The 25,417-nt window shown below is 44.0% G+C and overlaps 1 protein-coding gene across 1 annotated transcript in view; it reads left to right on the top strand.

Annotated features, from left to right (window-relative positions):
* Positions 1 to 24,357, top strand: part of Kcnk9 (potassium two pore domain channel subfamily K member 9) — a 34,538-nt gene extending 10,181 nt beyond the window's left edge. The window contains exon 2 of the mRNA XM_052161569.1: positions 23,423 to 24,357. Coding sequence (XP_052017529.1) covers positions 23,423 to 24,357 — 935 coding nt within the window. The remainder of the gene's footprint in view (positions 1 to 23,422) is intronic.
* Positions 24,358 to 25,417: the final 1,060 nt, after the last annotated feature.

Below are 25,417 nucleotides of genomic sequence, written 5' to 3'. Positions count from 1 at the left end.
GTTTCTCCATTAGTCCTTGTATCACACTATGCTCAGTACACCTGCCCTCATTTGTCACTTTCCAGAAACTTGCTTAATTCTTTTTTTGAGACAGGGTTTCTCTGTGTAGCCTTGGCTGTCACATTCTGCACACCAGCCTGAGCTCAAACTCATGGAGATCCACCTGCCCCTGTCTCCCAAATGCTGGAATTAAAGGCATGAACTACCAATGCCTGACTGTTGCTCAATTATACATGCATTTGTTATTCATTCTTCCACCCATCATTGTATTTTATCATTCATTTCCATTTCTGCAAATGTAGCCTGCATCTCTATATAAGCCTTAGTCTGCATCCCTATACGAGCCAGTCATTTCTCATTTGCTTGTGTCATAACTGTCTGAGCACAGAATCCCTTCTCCAACCTTCCACCATATCCTCCCTCCTCCATCTGCTATAGCCTCACCTAGTCCTCTGTGCACCTGTAAGTCAGTCCTTCTTCTGCTATATTAGTCTTCTGTGCACTACCCATTCATCATTCCATTCACAGTAACACCCCACCATGCACACACTAGTCTTTTATTCTCTTCTCTGACTTTGCCTCATTCATTTCTCCATGCGTATCTTATTCATTTCCCCAATGGGCCCAGTGTCATTCAATTCTTTATTTACCCATCATTCATTTTCCCTTGGACCTTGTTTCACTCAGTCCTTAAGTCTGTGGCTCATTCTATTCTCTGACATTGCATATCACAGTCCTTCACATTCTCAACATCTGCCCTATCCCCACTCATCAGGGCACCACTAAGTCTTCGTGTACCCACCATCTATTCATCCTCTACATGACATCACCCAGTTTTCTCTGCCCTTGCTATTAATTTTCCCATCTGCCAATATATCACTGGGTTGCCAGTGCTCTTGTCATCCCTTCTTCACTCCACCATTGCACCAGCATTCATTCCTCTACTCACTTGTCATTATCTCGAGCATCTGACACTATATCTGTTACTGTCCTCATCGCCTTCATTTTCACATCTGCCATTATGTTTGTAAATGTATTCATCCTCCTATCTGCTAGTCTCTTTCTCCTTCATACATGTATCACAAATTTTCTGGTCTAGTATTTTTTTTTATTCCCCCTCAACACTGCCATTTGTTTTCCTATGCATCTTTGTGTCACCTCATCTTCATCCACCCTCTACTATTATTATGTTACTCACTCCACAATTGCATCTTTCATTTATCTGCTCTTACCTCATTCTGTCATTCAAATACCTGCCATGTCTTCTCCAAGTCTCCCTTGTACTCAAGGTCTACTCTATACTCACCATCTGCTCCCTTATCTGCCATTAAATTACTAAGATCTTTCATGTTATTTCCTCCCCCATTTGCCATGATATGCTTTTGGGCACCTGTCACTCATCTGACAAGGCTTCTCTATCATTTAGCCCTGCATGGATTCATTCCTCCATCACCATTCAATCACTCTGTCCACTTTGATCCTTTCATTCACTTCCTCATTTAGTAAGTCCCTGATGTACCCAGGCATTCTCTCTCACAAACTGGGGTGTTGTTTGGCTCACTTCCTGATAGCTGATTCTGGGTAATATATGATGGCAGCTGATGCAGGACAGGGTAGAGAAAGATGAGCATGAAGTCCTAGTGTATGAATGCAGTAGGGCTCAGGATGCTGGTTTAAGAAGACATCCGTGGTGGGAGGTCCTAGAGACAAGCTCTTTTCTGACAACACCTGGATGATGAGGAATTCTGGCTGCTGAGAAGGTTGTCAGGGTGTTTGTTGGGGGGACAATGTTCAGTTCATGGGGACCCTAAACACAAAAGAAGTGAAAGCTAGTGTGTATTGAGTTACAAAATGAACATCTCATCACTGGGAAGAAGTAGTAAGTGATGGTAGAGAAGTCTTACAGAATAAAAAAATACCCCCATCTCTCCACATTCACTTCCTTTGTATTGTCCTTCTAGAATCATCTAGCAATTGTATACTTTTGCATATAGCATAGAACCCAAGAAAATGAATTGAGAAAATAATAGTTGTCTTTGTAAATTGGGAAACTTGGGTAAGCAAATACCTGCAGAGATTGAGTTCATATCTTCCAGCTCAGCTGTGTAGCTCAGAAGCTCTGATAGATGTATGTGTTTCATTTGGCTCTTACATTGTTAAAAAATATGAAGCATTAGCTAGCAACATCTATTGATTTTATTAGAGTTGGTTTCCTTGATATTTGCTTTCCTATTTATAAAAACTTATTTCACTTTATTAAGTTTTATTTCCCCTCCATAGCTTCAAGTATAAGCCCTTTTCTTCTCCTTAAAATACAAAAGGCTATGTGTTGTCCTATGTTTGCCACTTTGGCTGCATCCTATCTTCAACTATTTGTAAAGAATTTGAAAATGAATATTTTTCTTACAACCAATGATATGCAGATGGTTTTCAAATGAACTTTTTATTCTTATAATCAATTATTTATAAATTCTTTATGAGTTTGTCTTTGAAATGCAATGATTAAGTGTGTGAGTTTTAAAGTCATACAATATGCATGTGCATGAAAGCTTGTTTGCAGAAGATTAGAATCATGAGCTTTGAAGCTGATTGCCATAGGCTGTTGCTTGTTCAGAAACCTGGGGCATGAGATTTGACCTCTCTGTGTTTTGGCCTTTGCCATTTATAAAATGTGGAGAATAATAATTACAAAATGACTAACAAGGTGTTTGGAAGAGTTGGATTTATTTTTATTGCATTCTAAACATTTCAAACAGCTAACATGTACTGTGTGACATAGTCTATGAGCACATTTCAAATTTACAGTTTCTGTATTTTAAAATTTTTGGGTTTTCTTTATTGCTAAAAATTTATCTTTTGCTGAGTCTTGCAACTATTTGAAAACATTTATTTCTCTGTTGTATGTAAAGTTCTATGCATTTCTATTAATTTGAATTCAGGCATGTTTTCTTTCTCAAGAGTTGGAAATATTATTGGCTTACCCATACCGAGTTTAGCACACAGTGTCTCAGGTTATCATTATGTTAACTTGTATGTCTAACTGGTTCATGTGCTCTGCAGGCTAACCACTGTCCCAGGACCACTACACTTTAGGCCCTATCACTCACACATCCCAGTCACTTGACTCCTTGGATTCTTCAATTTGTGATCCTTGCCTTATAGTCTGTTTCTTGCTATTCTTAAGTCTGCTTGGCTCCTGAGGATGCTTCATTAGAATCTCATTAGATGTTTTGCTATTTATCCCTGTCTCTTTGAGTCAGGCAGAATTTGCTTTTTTTTGTGCTTTGAAGCTATGAGGTTAGATGCATACAGGTTCATGTTTGTGATTTTTTTTTTTCTTGGTAGAGACAAGAAGATTCTTTAATGCGTATGATGCTTTTGGTCTGAACCTTCCGTTCTGTCCTAATGATTCTGGAGTGTGCTTTCTTTCATTAGCACTTGTTATGTAAATGTTAATGTTTTTAGCTTATTTTTACACTTTTTCTTCTAGGAAGATTTTGACATGGCTTGTAACCAAAGATACAAATATAGGTATATAGGTGAAAAGTCACTGTGAAAATCTGGGGATCCATGTACACCCACCCCTGTAGGATGTGATAGGAGTTCACATTTTCTTAGATAGAAGGGGCCAAAAGGAAACAAATGCTCTAGGTGCCATCACTAGGAACAAATGGCGTCAAGCTGCACAGGTATGTAGTCTTGTGGCTTCACTGAATGCCATTGCATTCGTATGCGGAACATGGATGAAGACCACACCGAGCCAAGGCTATGCAGAAACAGGAGAGGCCTTGGAGTACCCAGGTGAGTGACACTCACAGCAGCCTTCAGGGCCCACTGCTCAGGATCATTTAAGACTTAAGCTCCTGTGATTTTTCTACTTTATCTTCCCTTCTGTGATCCTGTGCCAAGCACATTGTTGTTCAAGGCAGAAAGGATGGGAAATGCTGGAGGGGTTATTTTAGCCAAGATTATATTAACACTTCTCTAGAAGTCCTGCCCAATTTTTTTTCTCTGTCCTATGTGACCCACATATACCTTCTCGCTTTGAGGTTAGACTTCTGGACACCGGCTTGGCTATTAAATGTGATGGCTCATGATGGAGCTCTAGGGCTTGCACCTGAAGGCAAAAGCCACCAGCTACTGATTTGCTATCTCCGGATATCCTCAGGGGCCCCAGAAAAGTGAGAATACATGATGGAGCCAAAATAGGGGCTGGCAGGGGAGCACCCCTCAGAGTGGAGGGGTGGAGGTGTGAGCAAGAGGAAGCTGGCATCAGAGGAGGACTTCTTGGAGGAGAGGGGAGGAGGGTGATCAGGAGGAAGCTGGTGGCAGAGTCCTTGAGAGTAGAAGGGGGGAGGTGAGGGGTGGGTGAGCCTTTTTCTGGCTGATTTCTTTTCCTCCTGTTCTCTAGACATCTGTTCTGTACCCCTTCCCTCAGGAGAGGACTCAAAAGCTAACAGGATATATTTTTTTTCCATCCTCTTAAGCATCTGCCCTGAGCCCAGCACTATTTCTTTATAAAGCAGGGTGCTAAGCACCTATTTCCCTCCAAATGCTTTCTCCTTCCTACAGGTGGCTCCCTTTGGTTTCTGATGTTCCTGTCTGAAGTCTTCCCTTCTCCTACACTCAGGAGACCCAGTCATTGGAACTGCTCTCTCTCTCTCTCTCTCTCTCTCTCTCTCTCTCTCTCTCTCTCTCTCTCTCTCCCTCCCTCCCTTCCTCCCTGCTTCTTCCCTCTCTCTTTCCCTCTCTCTTCCTCCCTCCCTTCCTCCCTCCTTCCCTCCCTCCTTCCCTTTCTCTCCCTTCCTTCCTCCTTCCTTACCTCCCTCCTTCCCTCTTTCTTTCCCCCTCTCTCTCCCTCCCTCCTACCTCTCTCTTTCCCTCCCCCCCTCTCCTGATGTTCCTGGCTGAAGTCTTCCCTTCTCTTACACTCAGGAGACCCAGTCATTCGAACTGCGCTCTCTCTCTCTCTCTCTCTCTCTCTCTCTCTCTCTCTCTCTCTCTCTCTCTCTTTCTCTCTCTCTCTCTGCCCTGTCCCTTTCCCTTTCCCTCTCCCTTTCCCTCCCTCCTCCTCCATCCCTCCCTTCTCTTCCTTCCCTCCCTCTTTCCTCTCCCCCTCTCTCTCTTTCCCTCCTTCTCTTCCTCTCCCCTTCCCTTTCCTTCTTCCTCCCCCTTCCCTTCCTTTCCCCCTCCTTTCCCTTCCCCTCTCTTCCTCTCCTCTCCCTCCCCTTCATTTCCCTCTTTCCCCTCCCTCCCCTTCCTCCGTCCTTCTCCTCTCCCCCTCCCTTCCTCTCCCCTCCCTCCCCCTTCCCTTTCTCCCTCCTTCTCTTCCCTTCCCCTCCCCTCCCTCTCTTTCACTTTCTCTCTCTCTCTCCTTCCTCTTTTTCCCTGCTCCTCTCCAGCTCAGCCTAGATCCATTCTGGGCATGTGTACGTCCCCTGTCTGGTTTTTGGCTTCCTTTGGGGGATGATCTAAGCATTTGTTTTAAAGGGCTGGCGGGGGAGGAGGGACACAGGCATTATGCAACATTGTACTCTGCCGATGTTCTACACCTGGCCTCCTCCCAGTTGCATGCATTTGTGGTGGCTCAAGGCTGCTATTAATATACATTAAGTCAGTACCCTGCCTGAGAGCCATCAGTGCCTCTGTGTGAGCTACATAAATGATTACCATGGCCTTTGAAGTCCAAACTCTTACTGAGATGTAGTCTTGGCTCTCATTTCACGCCCCATGCAGACCAAGTCATGGGCTATGGTGGACTTCCTCAACATTCAACACCCCTTCTCAGTGCATCCTTCTCTGGCTGTTAGATGCCTCTCCTGTCTCTGTAGCCTCAGGGCTCTGGCCAGCTAAACACCTGTCAACCTGTGTCATATCAGCTTTTCCCAAGCCAGACTCTGTGTGCTGCCCCCAGCACCTCTGGCCAGGGCTGATGTTACCTGCCAGTGTCTGAGTTGTCCACCCTCCCCCCCCCCCCCAGTGTCTAGCACTAAGCAGGCCCTCAGAGAATGTTTGTTGAATGAACACAGGCATGTAAATGGGACAGCTTTCACCAGAGCTATATTTAACTGTTCAAGAATATTCTCTGGGTCTTTCAAAAAAAAAGCAAATCTTGAAAAACAGCAGCCCACGAATCTGAACAGCGAGCAGGCGTTTGCAAGAAGTGGTGGGTGGTCTAACAGGAGGCTGGCTGTTTCCCATGAGGCTTGAGTTCGTCCTGTGCCCCTCTGACTCTGTATGGTCCAAGATGCCTGCTGGCTTCCCAGGTCCTTTTGGAACTTTCAGAAGGAGAAGCCCTAGGAAAGGGTCCTTTCCCCACCCTCACCATGGCTCCTATTTCTGAGCTTCTGGCATAGTACTGTCTAACTCTCCCGCTCTTGGCTGTCCATCTGTCAGTTCAATACTGAGGTCAGTGTGCTAGCATCTTTGCCAAGTAGGAGGAATCTAGATGGGTAGGAAAGCACACTATAGGTTGCTGAGAAACTCACCACCACGGGATGTTGACTCTGTGAGGTTCCTAGAGAGGCTGACCCTAACCTCTGTATCTGAAGGCAGAAGGCAGAAGGCAGTCAGTGGCTCTGTATCATGTGCCCTCTGCTTGGGGGCACACTTCTTCCACCAGTAGCCTTGACTTTGGCCCCAAATAAACCTTCAGGACCATAAGGAAATCTGCAGAGGCAGGTACTAACTTATGGCAGGTACAGACTACCTGTCACACCTTCTCCTTTTCTCCTTTACTCCTGTCCAGACTCATGTTTCCACCTGTAAAGTGGGTAGAAGTGGGTGCTTCCCAGAGGCTCTATGAGATCTGATGAGATAGTGGATGAGGTACTTGGCTGGGCTCTGGGTCAGAGCCAGGTAGACAGACAGTACATGTTTCTTTAGTATTCATGTCATTGTCTGCAGTAGTACATGCTGCAGCTCCAAAAGTAGCAAAACAGCCACAAATATCAGAACTATGCTTGGGGAAATGGAAGCTTTGTCCTGCTGCCTCTCTTCTAGCACAGGACTGTCTCTTGTGTCCCCTCCAAGTTATAGTGTTGGACTCACAAGCCTTCAGAGCTGCTACCTGCTAGATCAGGGCAATGGGAAGTTGAGCAGGAGACCAGACAGGGTGCTCTATGATCTGGCTATAGAGCTCTTGACCACAGCTAGGCTGCCCGACCTGTTGCCACACTAAGGGCACAGGCATTACAACTTTAGGTCCCTGCTTCCCACCACTGCTGTCCAATACTGCGCCTGAGTTCTTGGCTGGTCTAGGCAGTGGCACTGCCAGCAGGAAGAGAGGGTGCCAATTCCTGCCCGTCTCAGGCACAACTCCCAGGTCCCTGTAGTCATGGGATGGGACCAGGTGGCTCAAAGGAAGAGGTTGATAGGGTACGGTCTGTGTCTGGGAGGGTCTGGTGTTAGCGAATGAATGATGACACTTCTTCCATACAGCTGTGACATTATAGGCTGGTTAGTTATTAGAAAGGCCAGGGAATGAGCATAAGAAAGACATATGCTTTCAAGCAGGGGAGGTGTGTATTAACTTTGGAAGGTGAAGTCTCAGTGTGGGGAGCTTAGTTCAAGCTATAGTGACAAGCATTATAAATAACAGCTGTTTATTTACTGCAATTCTGGAGGATAGAAGGCTGAAGCCAAGAGCAGACAAGTTAGAGACGAAGGCAGAGTTGACACCTCACCTCCCAAAGGCACTATAAGCAAGGCCAAGGGTGCCTTCTGTCTGCCAGGTGCTGTTTTGAACCTGTGCTGGGTGGACAATTATGTCTTCAAATCAAAGTGCCTAGGAAGACTTGCTGGTTTCATCCTAGTCTGAACAGACTTAGCAGTGGTGAGTGGGCTAGACTGGGATTGGTTAAACACAGCATTGTAGATACCCTAAAGATGAGGAGGATCCAGATGCATCAGGGAAGATCCAGATGCTACAGTCCAAATCCCTTCCCAGGGTCATGTCCCTTACAATGCAGGGGCCTCTCTAGTCACTGGACTCACCAAGCTTTTTCTCCACTCTTGTCCCTTTCCCTGGATATTCAGTGGAGCTTGAGACCCCATAGGCCCCTCTCTGTCTGTGTGCCAGCTGTGGGCAATGGGACTCTTACATGAAGTATTCAAAGTCTGGGCCACCCCTGTCCCACACCCTTCTGTCCTCCTTCCTTAGAGACAGTCCTCAGACCCAGGGCGTTGCCATGGGGATTGTGAACTGGAGTCTATTTTGAGATCATGTTAGAGTGTGATTTTTAGTTCTGTCTGGGCTGCCTGTTGGTTTCACTTCTTGTCCAATGACTAGCTAGAGAGTTTGGAATGGTTTCGCCACAGAGACACTACTCATTGATGTGACAGACAGGTGATTAGCATCCTGCCTGATCAGTATGCACCTGCTAGTAGTCCACACGTGTCCCTATGATCAGGGGACAGTGAGGTGGGGAACACCTTCCTTTAGGAGATGTCTTTGGCCAAGATTTAGCACTCCTATCTGCTCACTCAGCTGACTGCTGCTAGCTGGTCCTGTCTACAGATGGCAAGGGAACAATAGATGCCCCAGAAGAGAGGGGGAAGGGCCCTTTAGCAGAGAGAATAGTATGGCAAAGGTGAGAAATGAAGGTACTGGTGAGAGTAGGGGCTAGTTCATAGGAAGCCAGGAGGCATGGGCTCACAGCTGGAGGTTGCTAGGCTCTAAATGTAGACCCGCCCCATCTCCTATTTACATTTATTATTTTCTCAGCTCACTCCTAGGCACTAGGTAAGGCTAATTCACCTACACACCCAGGGACCATCTCCAACCTCCTTTGCCATTCTCATGAAAAGTATGACACAGAGAGAAGCCTGGGGACTGAGGGCAAAGCAGAGCTCTGATTCCAATTTTATTCGCCTGCCTTTCCCCCTTCTGTTTCCATCCTGTAGATGAACAAACTGAGGCTCAAAGGGCTCCAGGGACTTTCCTAGGATCCATGTCATTGATTTATCTTTCCCTTGCTGTAGGCAGAATTCTGTCCTCTTCTTGGGGAAGATGCTCCTTGGTGACTCAGAGTAGCTACTCTCACTAGCAGAGCCTCTAACTACAAGTGAACTATTGGGGTTAGCTGCATTTGCTTACATTCTAACCTATGTAACCTTTTATTTAGAAAATTCTCTTTGAATTTACTTACATGAGAATGTGGGAAATTGTCATAGGATTTTTTTTTTCAAATATAGATGATCATAAAGTCCCCAACACAGGATTGGGTATCTCTTGAGTCCTTCTGTCCCTCCCAAGGCCATGACATCCTTGGTATTCTCTCATCTGAATCTGCTGGGAGTCACCAAACCTTCTGCCTCATTTGTCCCCCAACCCAGCTCAGGGCTTGGGAAATCTGCAGAGTCAGGTTTGAGTGGGGGAAGAGCCAGCCAGCCTTGTGTCTGGGCGGTGAGAGGCTATTTTGGGAGCAAGTCAGGGAAAGAGTGCTCTGTTTTGTTTGCTCCTCGTGACTACCAGAGGTGGTAGAGCCCCACACTCCTGTCTTGGACAGCTAGTGAACACCAAGCCAGGGACTGAGCGGGGAAGGAAATGGACTGGTATACTGCATGACAGCCAGAGGCCACAGGAGTCTAACCCCCACCTCTTGTCACTGTCAGTTTGTTCACCAGCAGTATCAGAGAGCAGAATAGAAGCAGGGTGGAGACTCTTATTCTGACATGGTGGGCTCATTCTTCCACCTCATTCCATTTACTTCCCTGGCCATTCCCAGCAAACTTTTGCCCATCTGTTTCCTTACCCATTTTCTCCCTTCCATTCATTTGCCCATTTAAACTATTTAGCTAACCATCCCTCTATCCACCCATCTGCCCATCTATCCTCCATCCACATTCCATATACCCATCTACTGATCTGTCTACCTTTGCTTGTCTATTATGTATCTACTAATCCATCTTCCACCCACATTCCATGTACAAATCTACTCATCTCTTCATTATCCACTACCCATCTACCCATTTGTCCACCCCTTATTCATCTATCCATTTTTTAGTTTGATCCCATGCATCTATGCATTCATCCTCTATCCATATAACACGCATCTACCCATCTTTCCATTATTTGTTTACCCACTCACTCATCTTCTCATCCATTGTCCACCCATCCATTCATCTACCAATTATTCATCTCATCTGTCTGTCCACTATTTCATCCATCTTTCTTCCATACATCCCATAATTATCCATCAGTCTATCACCTTTCTATTCTATACATCTACCCATTCATCTATTGTCCATCCATCCATGTATCCATCCATCCATCCATCCACCACTTTTCATCTTCCATCAAACTTTCATCTATCCATTGATCCCCTTATCTATTGTACCTCCATCCATATTCCATATTTCAAACATCATCCATACATTATCAATTCACCTTCTATGTATCACCTATTGACTCATTTCCCCATCTACTGGCCCACCCATCAATTTCCAAGCAGCCATTCTTTCATCTCTCATCAATCTATTCATTTACACTCAATGTTGTAATCTGTGCTTCCTGTTGTACTGAATCCCAAAGTAGGTGATACATAAGATACATTGATAATTTGCTTTCCCTACTAGAGACCATCATTGACAATGAGTTCAGCATCTACAGTCAACTGTGTCAATCTCATAATATCCCTAGAGGCTTGGAAAGATTTGAATAGGGTTCTATGACAAGAGATGGCAGGGATCAAATAGACACCTGAGCAAAAGACTCAGGGAAGATCAATTTTCAGATTGAGGACCACTTAGAAGTCTTTCTGCTCTCTGCTGTCACTGTAGCTAAGGGAAGAGCTTTGGGGGCATGGCCCGAGTGGGGAAGGGCTCTGTGGTCTTATAGGAACCATCCAGAAAGTCATGGATCTGAGCTTTACTGAGGCATGTGGGACAAGACAATTGATGAAAAGGGCAAAGAGATATGGTGAGCTTGACAATGTCATGTCAAGGGATAGGAGAATGTCTGTCTGTCTTCCCACTAGACATGTCTGTCTATCTCTCTATCCACCCATCTGCCCAACCATCCATCCTATCCACATTCCATATATCCATCTCCTGATCTGTCTACCTTTGCTTGTTCTGGTTGATTCAGACTTCTGGCAGGATCTGCATGCGCTATGAAGCTGGCTTCTTTCTAGAAGCTCTGCTCTTTGACAACTGCAGAGATGGGAGCTCAGTGCTATGGACCTTGGGTACCAAAGGTTTGATGGCTCATCCCTTTCATGTAAATAATAGAAACACTCCCAGCTCCCTGCTGTTTATACAGGAAATTTGAATTGATCTCAACTAGCTCCAACTAGGTGGTTTCATTTTTTTCAGTGACAGCATCCTAACCCCCCACAGGTTGGGAACACTGGGTTAGGCACATCTTAGGTCTTTATTTAGCTTGTCATGTGGCCTCTACACCATTGTACCAACTCTGAGCTTCCACTACCCATGGGCAATAGGAGGGCACTTGGGATTTCAGTTTGTCTTTTTGTACTCTGAGGTTCTAGAGCTTGGGCATCAGGTGAATCCTCACACAACACAGAGCAGAAAATTTCAGGAGTCTATTACTTGAAAGTGAGGATAGTTGGCACGGGGGTGGGGTGGGGTGGGTGGTGTGTACTCAGCATAGGCCTCTGTGTGCTGAAGAAGATGGATTTTGCTTGAGCTAATAATGCTGTTTTGTATTTGCAGAGTGGTTTTATAGGTTTTGAAAGTATGTTCTCATAAGTCTGATTTGATTGTTGAATGTTGACTAAGTGAAAAGTTTGCATATAGTGGGTAAATCAAGATTAGTCCAGGGCCTTGGATGAAGGAAACAACCTCAATCTTCCTTAGACTTAAAGCAGATACAGCACAAGGATATAAAATATTTCCTTTTTTCTTCTTTTTTTATGGTAAAAGATGGACATAACATATGTTCATGATACTTACCATTCCAAATTGTAAACTTGAGATACATTACATTTTAAGACAATGACCTCTGCCCCTTTGGAAACTACAGGGCTGATAGTTGTGACTTTACATTAGTTTGTATGTGTTGGACTTGGCAACAGACACATGGCCACTGCTTCTACATAGCATTACATGGATATCCATGAATAGCTGAAGAGTGCTTTTATAAAGGTAACAGATTGGGATTCCACAAACTTTGTTAGATACAGCAGTAAGCCATCTTCACAGTGCATACATATGTGTGGGCAGCTGAGTTCACCCTCAGATCTTGACATATCAAGTTCAGGTACTAACATGAATCTAGAGTAAGAGCCCAAACCAGGCTCTACAATTTTGGTAGCATCAAACTTAGCACCAGGTGACTGCTGATGTTTCAACAGCTAGGTCTGGATAGGCCTCAGAACTTACCACATATAGGCAGGGTTGTCTGGGCACTAGTAGACAGTAACATTGGTAGTACCAAAGCTTTTATTCTTAGGAACTACCAAAGACCAGTAAGTTCCATATTCCTCTATTTGGAAGATAGACAAATTGGCATTTAGTTACCCCTACCTCCACCCCCAAATCTCAGCATGAGGTTCCCTGGAAAAACATTAGGCAGGTAGCATTAGTAGAGTCTCCTTCTATGATACAGGGGTGGGGTTTCAATGTTAGGCATGAGAAATTACCAAGGGCAGAGCAGGGGAGATCCTTTTTACACATATGTATTCTTCCTTAGCCATACAGACAGTCCCAACTTATAATGGTTCAACTTCATCATATATAAAAAGTAAAATATGTTTGGCAAAAAACAATTTACATTTTACATTTTATCTCCCCTCAGGCTAGTACTATGTGGGTGGTATTCTGTCTTTAATCTAAGCAGTGGAAGATGCTGCAGCTCCCACTTGCTGTGTAAGCATAAGGGGAAATTCTGATCACTGGGTTAGTGCTCTGTGGGGTGGTATTCTGTTTATAATCTAAGGAGGAGAAGGTCCTGTATCTCCCTCTTGTCATGTGAGCATAAGGAGGAATCCTGATCTCTAGACTAGTGCTCTAGGTGGTAGAATTTCGTCTATAGTCTAGACAGTGGAAGAGGCTGCAGCTCCCACTTGCTGTTTAAACATAAGGAGGAATCCTGATCTCTAGACTAGTGCTCTAGGGGGTAGAATTTCGTCTATAGTCTAGACAGTGGAAGAGGCTGCAGCTCCCACTTGCTGTTTAAACATAAGGAGGAATTCTGATCTCTAGATGAGTGCTTCATGGAGTGGTATTCTCTATAATCTAAAGAGTGGAAGATCCTGCAGCTCCCATTTGCTGTGTAAGCATAAGGAGGAATCCTGATCTCTAGACTAGTGCTCTGTGAGTGGTATTCTGTCTATAGTCTAGACAGTGGAAGATCCTGTAGCTCCCACTTGTCATGTGAGCATAAGGAGGAATTCTGATCTCCAGGTTAGTGCTCTGTGAGTGGTATTCTGTCTACAATCTAGACAGTGGAAGATGCTGCAGCTCCCATTTGCTGTGTAAGCATAAGGAGGAATTCTGATCTCTGGGTTAGTGCTCTGTGAGTGGTATTCTGTTTATAATCTAAGGAGAAGAAGATCCTGTATCTCCCTCTTGTCATGTGAGTATAAGGAGGAATCCTGATCTCTAGACTAGTGCTCTGGGGGGAGGGCAGAATTTCCTCTATAGTCTAGACAGTGGAAGATCCTGCAGCTCCCATTTGCTGTGTAAGGGTAAGGAGGAATTCTGATCTCTGCTCTGTGGGTGGTATTCTGTCTACAGTCTAGACAGTAGAAGATGCTGCAGCTCCCACTTGCTGTGTACGGGTAAGGAGGAATTCTGATCTCTAGATGAGTGCTTCATGGAGTGGTATTCTCTATAATCTAAGGAGTGAGTGGAAGATCCTGCAGCTCCCACTTGCCATGTGACCATAAGGAGGAATCCTGATCTCTGGGTTAGTGCTCTGTGGGGTGGTATTCTGTCTACAGTCTAGACAGTGGAAGATGCTGCAGCTCCCACTTGTCATGCAAGCATAAGGGGAAATTCTGCTCTCTAGACTAGTGCTCTGTGGGAGGTATTGTCTATAATTTAAGGTGTGGAAGGAAGATACACAAGCCACTCTACTGTGATGTGCTACTGAGTTAGTGCTCAGCAGGCATATTCATTGCACTTTTGACTTACAGTATCTTTGACTCACACTAGGTTTATTTGGAGGCCACCCCCATCATTTGTTGGGCATCTGTATTCAACAGAGAATGGCATCTTGGTGGTATGATAAGAGGCTGAGGAGAGAGCATGGGTTTGGAGACAGGAACAATGGATTTAAGATATCAGGTCAAACGAGTTCATGTGCCAAGTCCTGAGCTGTGTGGGACACTTGGCTTGGCACAATATGGGAGTTCTGGGACACTATTCATTGTTTCCATCTGTGTTATTATCTTATTCAATGTTTGATTATCCTGTCCCTTTTTGAATTGAGGCAAAAATACATAATATAGAACTACTGGACAGCATGTAGCTAAGTGGTATTTAGCTTTCAACATTGAGCAACAATCACTTCTGTCTAGTTCTATGCATTTCAACACTTAAGGCAATGTGTTGTCAGCCACCACATTCCATTGCCTCTTCCTCTACCCCTACAACCATGAATTCATCTTCTGTCTCTGTAGGGCTCAGTCTTATAAATGGTATCCTGTGATACTTGGCCTATGGAGTTCAGCCTCTTCACATTTTGGGGGCTCACACATGTAGTGAGCATTAGCTCCTCCCTCTATTTTACATAAGATGCTATTCTACTGAAATATGCAACATTTTGTTTGTATGTTTCTGGTTTTGAGGAGGTTGAAGATTTCTAGCCCTGGACAGCAATGGGAACCTTGAACCTAGAATGCAGAGAAGATATAAAGATAGTGGAATGAGACTGTAGAAGAATTAATGTACTGGCTTGGCAAAACCATGGTCCCAAAAGAGAAATAAATGGAACCAGGCTTTCTAGCAACTGTTAGACCAAAGGAATTGCATGGCCTCCCCAGAGAAGGAAGAGGATTCAGGTTGCATTCCAGAGCAGCTGATCTGTGATGGCCTTATCCTACCCTCTACTGGATATAGCACACATACCCATTCTGGGCCCTGGAGAATAAGGGGAGAGAAATCAAGTTTGTTGGTCACTAGACATTGTGCCAGTCATGGATACAGTGGCCAGATGTCCAGGGTTGAGCTCTCTGTGGCTTCTGTCTAGCATGGAAAGCACCTACTAGATTAATGTTCTATGCAGGACCTTGGAAAGGGAATAAATTATAGACTTTCAGGTCTCCTCAAAGGACAATGGGAAGGGCAATCTCAATGGTCTGGTTGCCAGCTGAGACTGGGACAAGGTTTAGGTAGCCATTGTATCAGGACATTCTGTTTGGGAAATATGCACATTTATGATTCTGGCACCTTTTGAAACACCAACTCTTTTATCACTTCAAAGATTCATTTATTTATTTAGTCTCTAGTGATAGCATTCATTTTGGACCCAATTTCTTGTCTGGTGCTAATACAGACATGCTGTTGTTTTTTGTTGTTGTTGTTTTGTTTTGTTTTGGCCAGTTTGTATGACATTCCTTGCATCTATCCTTTTATTTAAATTTGCTCATGTCTTTGAATCTTAGGTGCATCTTTTATAGACAGTAGCATTAGAATATGGCATTTGGGTTGTAGCTTTTTTTTTGTTTTTGTCTATCTGCCAACCTCCAACTGCTGATTGGAGTGTGTAGTTAATTTACACTTAATGTACTTACTGATCTGGAAGGTGTTAAATCTGCCATTATGCTGCTTGTGTTCTGGGTTCCTTTGTTCCTTCATTTCTCCATAACTGGTTTCTTTTGTGATAAGTAGACCGGAAAGTGTGTCATTTCCATTCTCCTATTGCTTCTTTTGTGTTTTGAATTAGCTCCTTAGTAACTGCTCTGGAAATAACAATGGGCCTCTTTAAAACCAGCTAGTTGGAGATGATAGTATCTTACAACTTCAGTGGTTTACAGAATTTTTTTCCCTAACAGATCCATTTCCTCTCTCATTATTGTTGTACAAGTGAAATATTTATGTACCTATCTATCATTGCTTTATAATTAAGTCACTGCTTTCAACATTGCCTTGAAAGTTAAGAGGTTGCCTTTTATACAGAAGAAGAAAGGGTACAAATAAAGCCATTTGATGCTCTTGTATATCTGCTAATGTAGTTGCCTTTACTGTCACTCTTTCATTCTTTTTATGAATTTGTACTACTGACTACAGTTCTTTCATTTCAATCAGATGGACTTTTAAAAATATTCATTGCAGTGAAAGTCTGCTAGCAGAGAATACTTTTGGTTTTATTTTTTTTATGTATGAATGTATTAGTGTCTGGCTATTTTTTATGAGGATAGTTTAGTTGGATATAAAATTTTTGATTGACTTCCACTTTTATTCTGCTCCTTGACCATGTTATTTCACTGTCTGAGAACATCTTAATTTATCTGAATTTGCAGAATAGTTTAAATGGATGTAAAATCCTTGGTCAACAGTTTCTTTCAGCATGTTGACCATGTCATCCCTTTGTTTTCTGGACTCTGGTTTGGAATAAGAGACATTCATGGATCTTATTGAGGAGCCCTAACAATGAATTGCTTTTCTTCTGTTTGTTTTAACATTACACCATTGTTTTCTTGCATGTACAGTAGTTTAAATGTGATGCATCTAGGCACTCATCCTTCTTGGCATTATGTTAAACTCCTTGGATGTTCAGATCAACATTTTCATTAAAGTTTGAAAGGTTTTGTTCATTATATCTTTAGTCATTCTTTCTGCCATTTTCACTCTTCCTCCAAATCTCCCATGAGTGTGGAACATTGCATGTCTTCAAGGTATTTTTTCTATTTATTTCCATTTCTTTCCCCAGGGAATATTTTGTGCATCTATGGATTTGAATAGTTTTGTTTACATCCATCCACCCATGTATCTAACACCCTGAGAAGAGAACCCATGGTGGCCATCTTAGTTTTCACTGATTATAATTTATTGGAGCAGGGCAAATAATTGATTTTTCCAGGTACTTCTTCCTCTAGGAAATAGAAGTGATCACCTAACAACTTTGGGCATGCCATTGGAGGACATATCCCATTTGCTGGCACTTACTTTGTTTCTCTCCTTTTCTTTTGGAATAAAACCTTTGAGGCCAGGAACTGTGTGCTTTTGGCTAAAACACAAATGGCTGTTAGCAACAGAAGCAAATTAGAATCCAACACATTATACATTTAGTCTATTTAGGTGAAGAAATTGTGGTGCCTCTACTTGGAGCTGATGAATTAAAAATGATGCTTATGAAGAATGCTATTGGCAATAGACTAGTGTTAGCATTTTTTAAAATAATTGCTTACGTGCAGTTTTCTCTCAGCCATGGAAAAAGTATTTAGGAATAGGATTTGGGTAACATAAGGAAATGTTCCCGGGTCTGAGTGGAAAGATGGTGAGTAAACATTCCTCATTCCTCAGTTTTGATCTCTCTTCTGTTTTCTCATGTTTCTTTCTATTATGTGAATTATTATTCTTATAGCCAGTAACTTTCAAAGTGGGAAAGTCTAAAAAGCAGAAAGGACACTAAAAATAATTGGAAGTTTAGGAGATAATCAGGATTGGGTGAGTGGGGATAGTTTTACCTCTTTTCTTGCTTGGGTTTTTGATGTCTCCATCCCTACATGGTTAGATGACTTGCCTAGGTTATATAGCTGAGACATGGAGGAAGTCCATTAGGACTAGGATTGTCCCTCTCTAACTGCTATCATGTATCCCCTGGCAATGCCTGCCTGTAGCCTTTGCTCATGGTGTCTCACAATGCTGGTTGATGGGAATTAGCTGTGACAGATGCTCAAGTGTCCACCCCAGCAACTGTCATCCTTGCTTTTTTGGGAAGGATATCAAGGACAATGTTCTACTTGAGCATGGTTTTCTTTCTGTGAAGCTTCAACCAAGAAGTTCAAATAGGTAGATACTTACCTCTGGGGACCTTTTTGCAACCCCCCTGGGAATCCATCCAACTCCTTGCCTTACCACAGCCCATGAAGAGACATTACATCATAAACCCAGCATATAGTAAAGATGTAAACTTAAGTCTTCATTTGGAGATTGGAAATCCAATACTCTCATGGCCTCTTTGGAGAGGGACACACCAGCAAAACAGAGGTCAGTGCAAATAATACAGGCTAGCTTCTAGAATGGACTGTTGTAGAGAGATCACCAGAGATGATATTGTAAAGTATGGAGGTTTTCCTTCAAATATAGTAGGCTTTCCCTGTGTCAGGATCAGAGCTTTGCTTACCTCTGATCACCCACAACCCTTGCTACAGTATAACTGACCTGAAGTCATTTGAGCCTAACACTATTACCTCATCCCGCTGAACCATGCCAACCCAAGGCCAGGTAGCTTACTGATTTTCTTATTCTATCACAGACTTCTCAAACATCAGTCAGATTTCTATCCTTATTTTTTTTCTTATGAGTCAGTCTTTGATTTGTCACTCCACATTTTCTTATAGAGATTTTTGGACAGTGGAGAATACAGGAAAGCATGGCAGAAAGGGAAGGCTTTGGCGGGTGTAACAAGAGGACCCATAGGAGAACCTGGATTTCCATTTCCTGACCAACGGGACAATGTGGACATCTCATTTGCACTGTGGGTGTGGCTGAGAACAGGGGCTAAATTAGGATCAAGACCCAGATCAGCCTGACATGGGAACTTAGAAAGCCATCATGCTAAGCCCAAGATTATGGGCACTGCCACACCCATGCGGAGGAGAAAACTGGTTACCTGGAAAGAGTCCCTTCTTTTCCCCAGGACATGAGTTATTGAGTGTAAAAAGGCTTTAGCTTAGTTCTTGGTACCACTTGCTATCAGTAAACACTGGTCGTTACTAGTTTTATTTTTTATCTATGCCAAAATTCCATTGATTGGTGGTACTTTTTTGAGAGAAAAATCCACCAGGTAATACGTTTTGCCAGTGACACACTTTAGTGACTTTTCCTTGTGATTCTTGGACCCATTCCAGGAGGCAACCTGAGCATGTATGGGACCTATGCTTGCCTTCATGTTCCGCAGTGACAGATCACCCGCCAGAGGGCACCCTTGCACCTCTGGTGGCAGGCTGACAAAGACCACAGGCCAAGGCTTCCACCATCCTGCCACCCAGTGGGCTCTTTGTGGACAGCATTTCCTCCGCTGCTTCTAAAAGCAAGCTTGTGTGGAGGGGGCTGGGGGTGGGGATAACCAGGCTTCCTTAAAAGCAGAGTGAGAGGCTGTGAACCCAAGCCTGTGCGGAGTAGGATAGGGAGCTCCAGCTTTTCTTAAAAGCATGGAGATGCTGTGGATCCAAGCCTGAGATACTTGGAGGCTGAAATGTGTCCCATCCCAGGCAACTTTGTGTCCAGCATGGGCTCACACACATCACAGTCTGGGCATTGGCAAGCGCCTCAGTGGCACGACATTGCCCCGTGAGATAGGGTTTTATGGCTCCTTTACAGAGGGAAGACATCTCAGCCCTCCCCTTGTGCCCACTTTCCATGAGAAATTCATGCTTTGCACATTTCCATGTTAAAAAATGTATTTGGGGTTCCTTTGCTCCCTTAACATACAAAGTTAAAAGAATCCATGGAGCACAGGAAGGGATGTGTGCTTTTTCATTATGTAAAACAAGCTGCCAGGTTTCCCTCTGCAGAACACAGAGGGCCCTGCGAGTAAGGAAATGGCTTAGCATGGAGCACCACAAACACTGATACCTTTCCACAGGAAAGGCTAAATGCAGGAAACACACTGTAAAAGGCTAGATGACTTAAAGAGATTGCTTTACTTCATGTCCTTTTTACAGAAGAAGGATGGAAGGTTTAGAGGATTTAGGAAGCTATGGGAGGATAGATGGGAGGGTAGCTTCATCATGGGCTGAAGTAGGAACAATCTTGGAAGCACAGGGGGCCAAGGTTAGCTCCCTTCCTCAGCATATCTCTTCTTGAAGCCAGCCTGAGTCATTCTTTATTGGGATTTGTGCTTGCTTTAAACCCGATTGTCAAAAAAAAAACCCTTCTGTCATCTATAAATATTTTATTCCTCTCCAGCAGCAAATTCTCCAACACCACCTTCTCTATGCACTGCACCCTCAGTTGGCACCAGGCCTTGGGCAGTCACAGTAAATATGGCAAGGATAAAGATGAGGCTGGGGAATGGAGGAGGATGCTGACTTATCTCCCTAAAGGCCCAGCCAGCATCAAGCTGAATCAGCCTGCTTCAGGCACCAATTTTGACTACTGGGCTAGACTGCATTGTAGTGTGAACTCTGAGATGGCTTCTGAAAGCCCAGAGAGGTAGCAATGCTTGTTACCTAAGCACTTGGGAGGCTGAGACAGGAAGATTTCTGTAAATTCAATGGGAGGCTATGTAGTGAGTTCCAGGCCACACTGTACTAGAGAGTGAGGGCTTGCCTAAATTAAAGCACAGAAGAAGAAGAAAAAGAAGAAGAAAAAGAAGAAGAAAAAGAAGAAGAAGAAGAAGAAGAAGAAGAAGAAGAAGAAGAAGAAGAAGAAAAAGAAGAAGAAGAAGAAGAAGAAGAAGAAGAAGAAGAAGAAGAAGAAGAAGAAGAAGAAGAAGAAGAAGAAGAAAAGGTTTCTGTTGGAGGATTTGGGGAACAGTCTTTGAATTATGCTTGAAGGACATGGGTGACAGATAAGGGGACCCAGCACTCAGCTTTTGAGTCATATGATGATATGTTTATTTCCTGCATTAGATATATCCCAGATAGAACTGTTAAGTAAGTGCTTACTAAGTCCACCCCATCTGGCTCTGGTGGCTGCTCTGCAGGTGAGCTTCGTGCAGAGGGAGAGGAAATAAGAGCTGTGTGTTTTATATTTCTCAACACATGATTCATTTTTTCCCCTGACGTCCTAAATTTTCATCTGGTGCCTTCTTTGAGGGAAGAGCCTCCTCCTCCAGTAGGTATGCTGTGCCAATCTGACGGTGTTGTACTCTCCAGCTTTGAAAAGCTGAATATGAAGGCTGTTTCCTTTGGGTATGGGATCCAGGGTTCATGGTTGTTCCCCTGACTCTTTACTGACAGGGCTCCAATTGCTTCTTGGCTTTCATTACTTATGATTAGATGTCAGTAGTCTAAGAGGTTTGGCTCTGCAAAATCAGTTGTGCCATTTTTTTTTTCTTGTCTGCCTTTCTGCACGTCTCTCTCTAGCTTTCTTTTAACTTCACTGGCTTGTGGTTTTCTTTAAATTTATCTTACATAAGTTTGCGGAGATTACTGAATCTGTCAATTTGTCTTTTACCAAGTGTGGTTGCTTTGAAGCTACTATTTCTCCGATTTTCATTTTATCTTCCCTTCTAGAATATCTCTTAATATCTTTGTGTCCCTGGAGCTTTGTGCATTGCTTATTTTCTATCCTTTCCTCTCTTCATTCTTCATACTGGGTGATTTGTATCAACATCTTCATTGAGGTCCTTCTCTGCTTTTCTGCCTCCCTACTCTGGCCTGGTTCCAACGTTGCATCATGCCTTGTATCTTCCTTTGTAATGGATGATGGGTATCTGAGGCAACAGAGTTCAGTGATGGATGGGGTAGAGGGATTGGAGGCTAGAGAAAATGAGGTCACATCTTCTGGAGAGACCACAAACTACAGCAGAGGAATGTGGGTAAACTAGAGATAGGAGTGGGAGGGAGACTTGAGTTGGCTAGGTTCTATTAGGTCTGCTGAACAATCCACCTAGAGACATCACCATCCCACATGTCAGTTGACCCAGACTCTCTGGGATGTTATATAATAAAGATGGTATGTGACCATGAGCATGTTACCTGGGGAAGCATCCATGTCACCTTCCTTGATGGGCCAGGGTTTGAAGATGAGTTCTACCTCCAAATTTCTAGTACAAACACTCCCCGTGATGTAGTTTTCTTTTCTTTTTTTTTTCTGGGCAATATTCATTTCAGAACTTGGACTAGAATGAACTGGTACCGAGGTCTTTGAGGGTTGTGTTCTCTATCAGGGTTACTCTTGATACAAGGCTAAATTCTATTACCAGACTAAGTTTCTACCTGAGAGACACTGTCTAGGTGTGGGGGATACATCCCTGAACAAAGTGAACAACCAAAAAAGTTCCTCTGGCTCTGCCACGACTTCTCTCAATTTCAGCTCTTGCTTTTAGACTCTTTCTTGGCAGACAGAAATACTAGGCCCCAGCTCCAGCTCTGAAGATGTCAGATTAGTTTACCTGCTAAGTCACTTACTGGCTTTCTTGATTGTGGGCTTGGAGTCGTTGCTGTATTTGCTTAGGGTCATTATATAGTTTTAGACAGAGATGGCACATGAGGAGTCAGCCTCCTGCCAGCCCACAGTATCTGTTCTTTTAGTATTCCCTCTTTATGTGGGTCTGTGGTAGGGTCATTCCATTTTCTCTCATGGGTTTTTGTACTTAGTAGTAAATATGTTGTGTTACACTAAGAACATTGACATGCCTCAGCCTACAGATATCAAACTATTATGAGGGATTCTTCTCAAATGAGTCCTCTTTGCCTCTTAGGTGGCAGTTAAGGCTGATGAGCATCCCTTGTCCAAAGTGCTTCAGCCTATTTTCTGTGCTTGAGGTTTGGGCTCTTTTCAGATCTGGGGATTTTTATATCTGTATAATGAGATCTTTTAGGGAAGCGACTCCTGGGTAAAGACAAACTCCATTTGCATTTCACACATATCTAATAAATAGCTTAAGGAGATTTTTAGATCAAACAAAGTTTCACTGTATGGAAATTTCTTTTTGCTGCATCATGTTGATACTAATAATGTCTTGAGAGCATATGTCTACAATTCCAGGTCAGGGGATCAGGAGTCCTGAGCCAGTCTCCTCGACATGAGTTTGAGGTTAACTTGAACTACATGAGACCCTGACACAAAACAAAAAGCAAAAAGTTTTGGGTTTTGTAGCACTTTTGATTTTACATTTTGAGATTAGAGGTAGATATTCTGTACACCGAATCCCTTTGTAGCGACATTTCCCAGAATCCCTCCTACTCCGGTGCTCATGTGACTTTTTTTTTCTTTTTTTTCCTGATTTTATTTTTTTTTTATTCGATATATTTTTTATTTACATTTCAAATGATTTCCCCTTTTCTGGCTCCCCACTCCCCGAAAGTCCCATAAGCCCTCTTCCCTCCCCCTCTTCTCCCACCCACCCCTTCCCACTTCCCTCTTCTGGTTTTGCCCTATACTGCTACACAGTCTTTCCAGAACACGGGGCCACTCCTCCGTTCTTCTTGGACCTCATTTGATGTGACGATTATGTTTTGGGTATTCTAGTTTTCTAGGTTAATGGTTCTTCTTTATCTTTCTATGGTCTAACCTCCTGCCTGTTAGAAATGCCTGATGTTTTTACGTCTACTCCTGAACCCCACGGAACCTTTCCTAACTACTGTCCCTATTCTTCTTCTTCTTCTTCTTCCCATAGGATATGGACATGCTGCACCTGGAACTGATGCTGGCAAGGCCTTCTGTATGTTCTACGCTGTGCTCGGTATCCCCCTGACGCTCGTTATGTTCCAGAGCCTGGGCGAACGCATGAACACCTTCGTGCGCTACCTGCTGAAACGGATCAAGAAGTGCTGTGGCATGCGCAACACTGAAGTTTCTATGGAGAACATGGTGACCGTCGGCTTCTTTTCCTGCATGGGCACCCTGTGTCTTGGGGCGGCTGCCTTTTCCCAGTGCGAAGATTGGAGCTTCTTCCATGCCTACTACTACTGCTTCATCACATTGACCACGATAGGGTTCGGCGATTTTGTGGCCCTGCAGGCCAAGGGTGCTCTGCAGAGGAAGCCATTCTATGTGGCCTTCAGCTTCATGTATATCCTGGTGGGCCTGACCGTCATCGGTGCCTTCCTCAATCTCGTGGTCCTGCGATTCCTAACCATGAATACCGATGAAGAGCTTCTGGAGGGAGAAGTTGCGGAAATCCTTGCTGGAAAGTCAAGACGTGTGACTGGCCGTGCACCTCGGAGACGCAGAAGGCTCCACCCCATGTACTTCCTCCGGAAATACGGCAGAACCCTGTGCTATATCTGCTTCCCTGGTGCCAACTGGGGTAAAGATGATGATGAGGATGAAGATGATGTCGTCGAAAGCGTTGTTGTTACTGCTCCTATTTCCGCTCCTGCTCCTGCTCCTGCTCCTGCTCGGGTTCTTGCTCCTCCTCCGGCTGCTGTGGCGGCTCGTCCCAACCAAAGGGTAGTCCGGGCGACCGTCCACACGGTTTCCTGCAGGGTTGAAGAGATCCCTCCACACATGCTGAGGAACGCCTGCTTCCGGTCCCCATTCTGCGTCATCCCTCATGGAATGCACACCTGCGGGGACCATAGGCTGCACATCCGTCGCAAGTCCATCTAAGTGTGGGAGGGAACTACACGGAAGAATCATTTGTCATGCAGATGTAAGTTTCATTGTCCCAACTCCTCTTTCCCTCCTTATTTATTATTATTCTCTTTTTTTATGCTTACGGTCATCATCATCCCTTTCTCTCTTCCCTTCTTTCCTGGTTTCATTTCTTTCCGGCTTTTCCAACCAGGCAGAGCTGTCCAAAGGGAAAATAGAGGCCCATCCTCTCTGAAGCTCGCACCTGAGCATGAAGCATGGATTCTTTCCTTTCTCCCCACCAGAGTTATGCCTTACATTTCTCCCCACCCTGCCTCCTGTCTCTGGGGGTGGCTTTCTTAGGACAGGTGTGAGAACAGGAGCACCAAGACAGAGCTGAGAGGATGCCCAACTGAAGCCTTTGACTGCCTACCCGTAGTGATGTCTCCGACCTAACTCCTCTCTTCTTCCCCCAAAGACTGGGTGGCTGTGTGTGTGCGTGTGCAATGTGAGTGTGTGTGCTTCTGTGTGCAGGTGTGTTGTGCGACAAGGTGGAAAGGATCAGGCATTCACTTTCCTTCTCATGCATACAATTTCATTAACAGTCTCCTTGAGGCTGCTTCCAAACAAACGAAACCCAGCAAGGTTTGATTTATCACCTTGCTAAACCGAGCACATCCCACAAAGCACTTTTAACCCAAGATGTATCAGATGGCCATAGCTTCTAAATCTCATTCACTTCTCTTCAGGGTGTAGGTGGGTAAGACCACAGGGATCAGGTTACCTTGCCAGTTTAAAATTAAATATTTAAGAATCATTCACTTTGTGGAACTGGTATGCATCATTGGCACAAGAAAGCAGAGATCACAAAGGAGTAGTCCGAAGCCACTAGTGTCAACTTACTGAAGACATTTCAAATTTCAGCATTTCTAGTTCCAGCAGTATTCCCTGCAGCTGCCATTGTCAGGATAAACAGAAAAAGAGTTGGGACCCAAGAGTATCTATTTTATTATTTCCCTCCTCCTAAGGATGACTATGATGGGATGAGCTCTGTGAAGTCTCTACCTGCATGGAGTAGAGTCCCAGTTTTGGAATG

Source organism: Apodemus sylvaticus, chromosome 17 (assembly GCF_947179515.1).
Source record: "Apodemus sylvaticus chromosome 17, mApoSyl1.1, whole genome shotgun sequence".
NCBI classification, from domain to species: Eukaryota; Metazoa; Chordata; class Mammalia; order Rodentia; family Muridae; genus Apodemus; species Apodemus sylvaticus.
The sequence above is the reverse complement of the archived record's forward strand: the minus strand, read 5'-3'. Positions and strand labels throughout refer to the sequence as shown.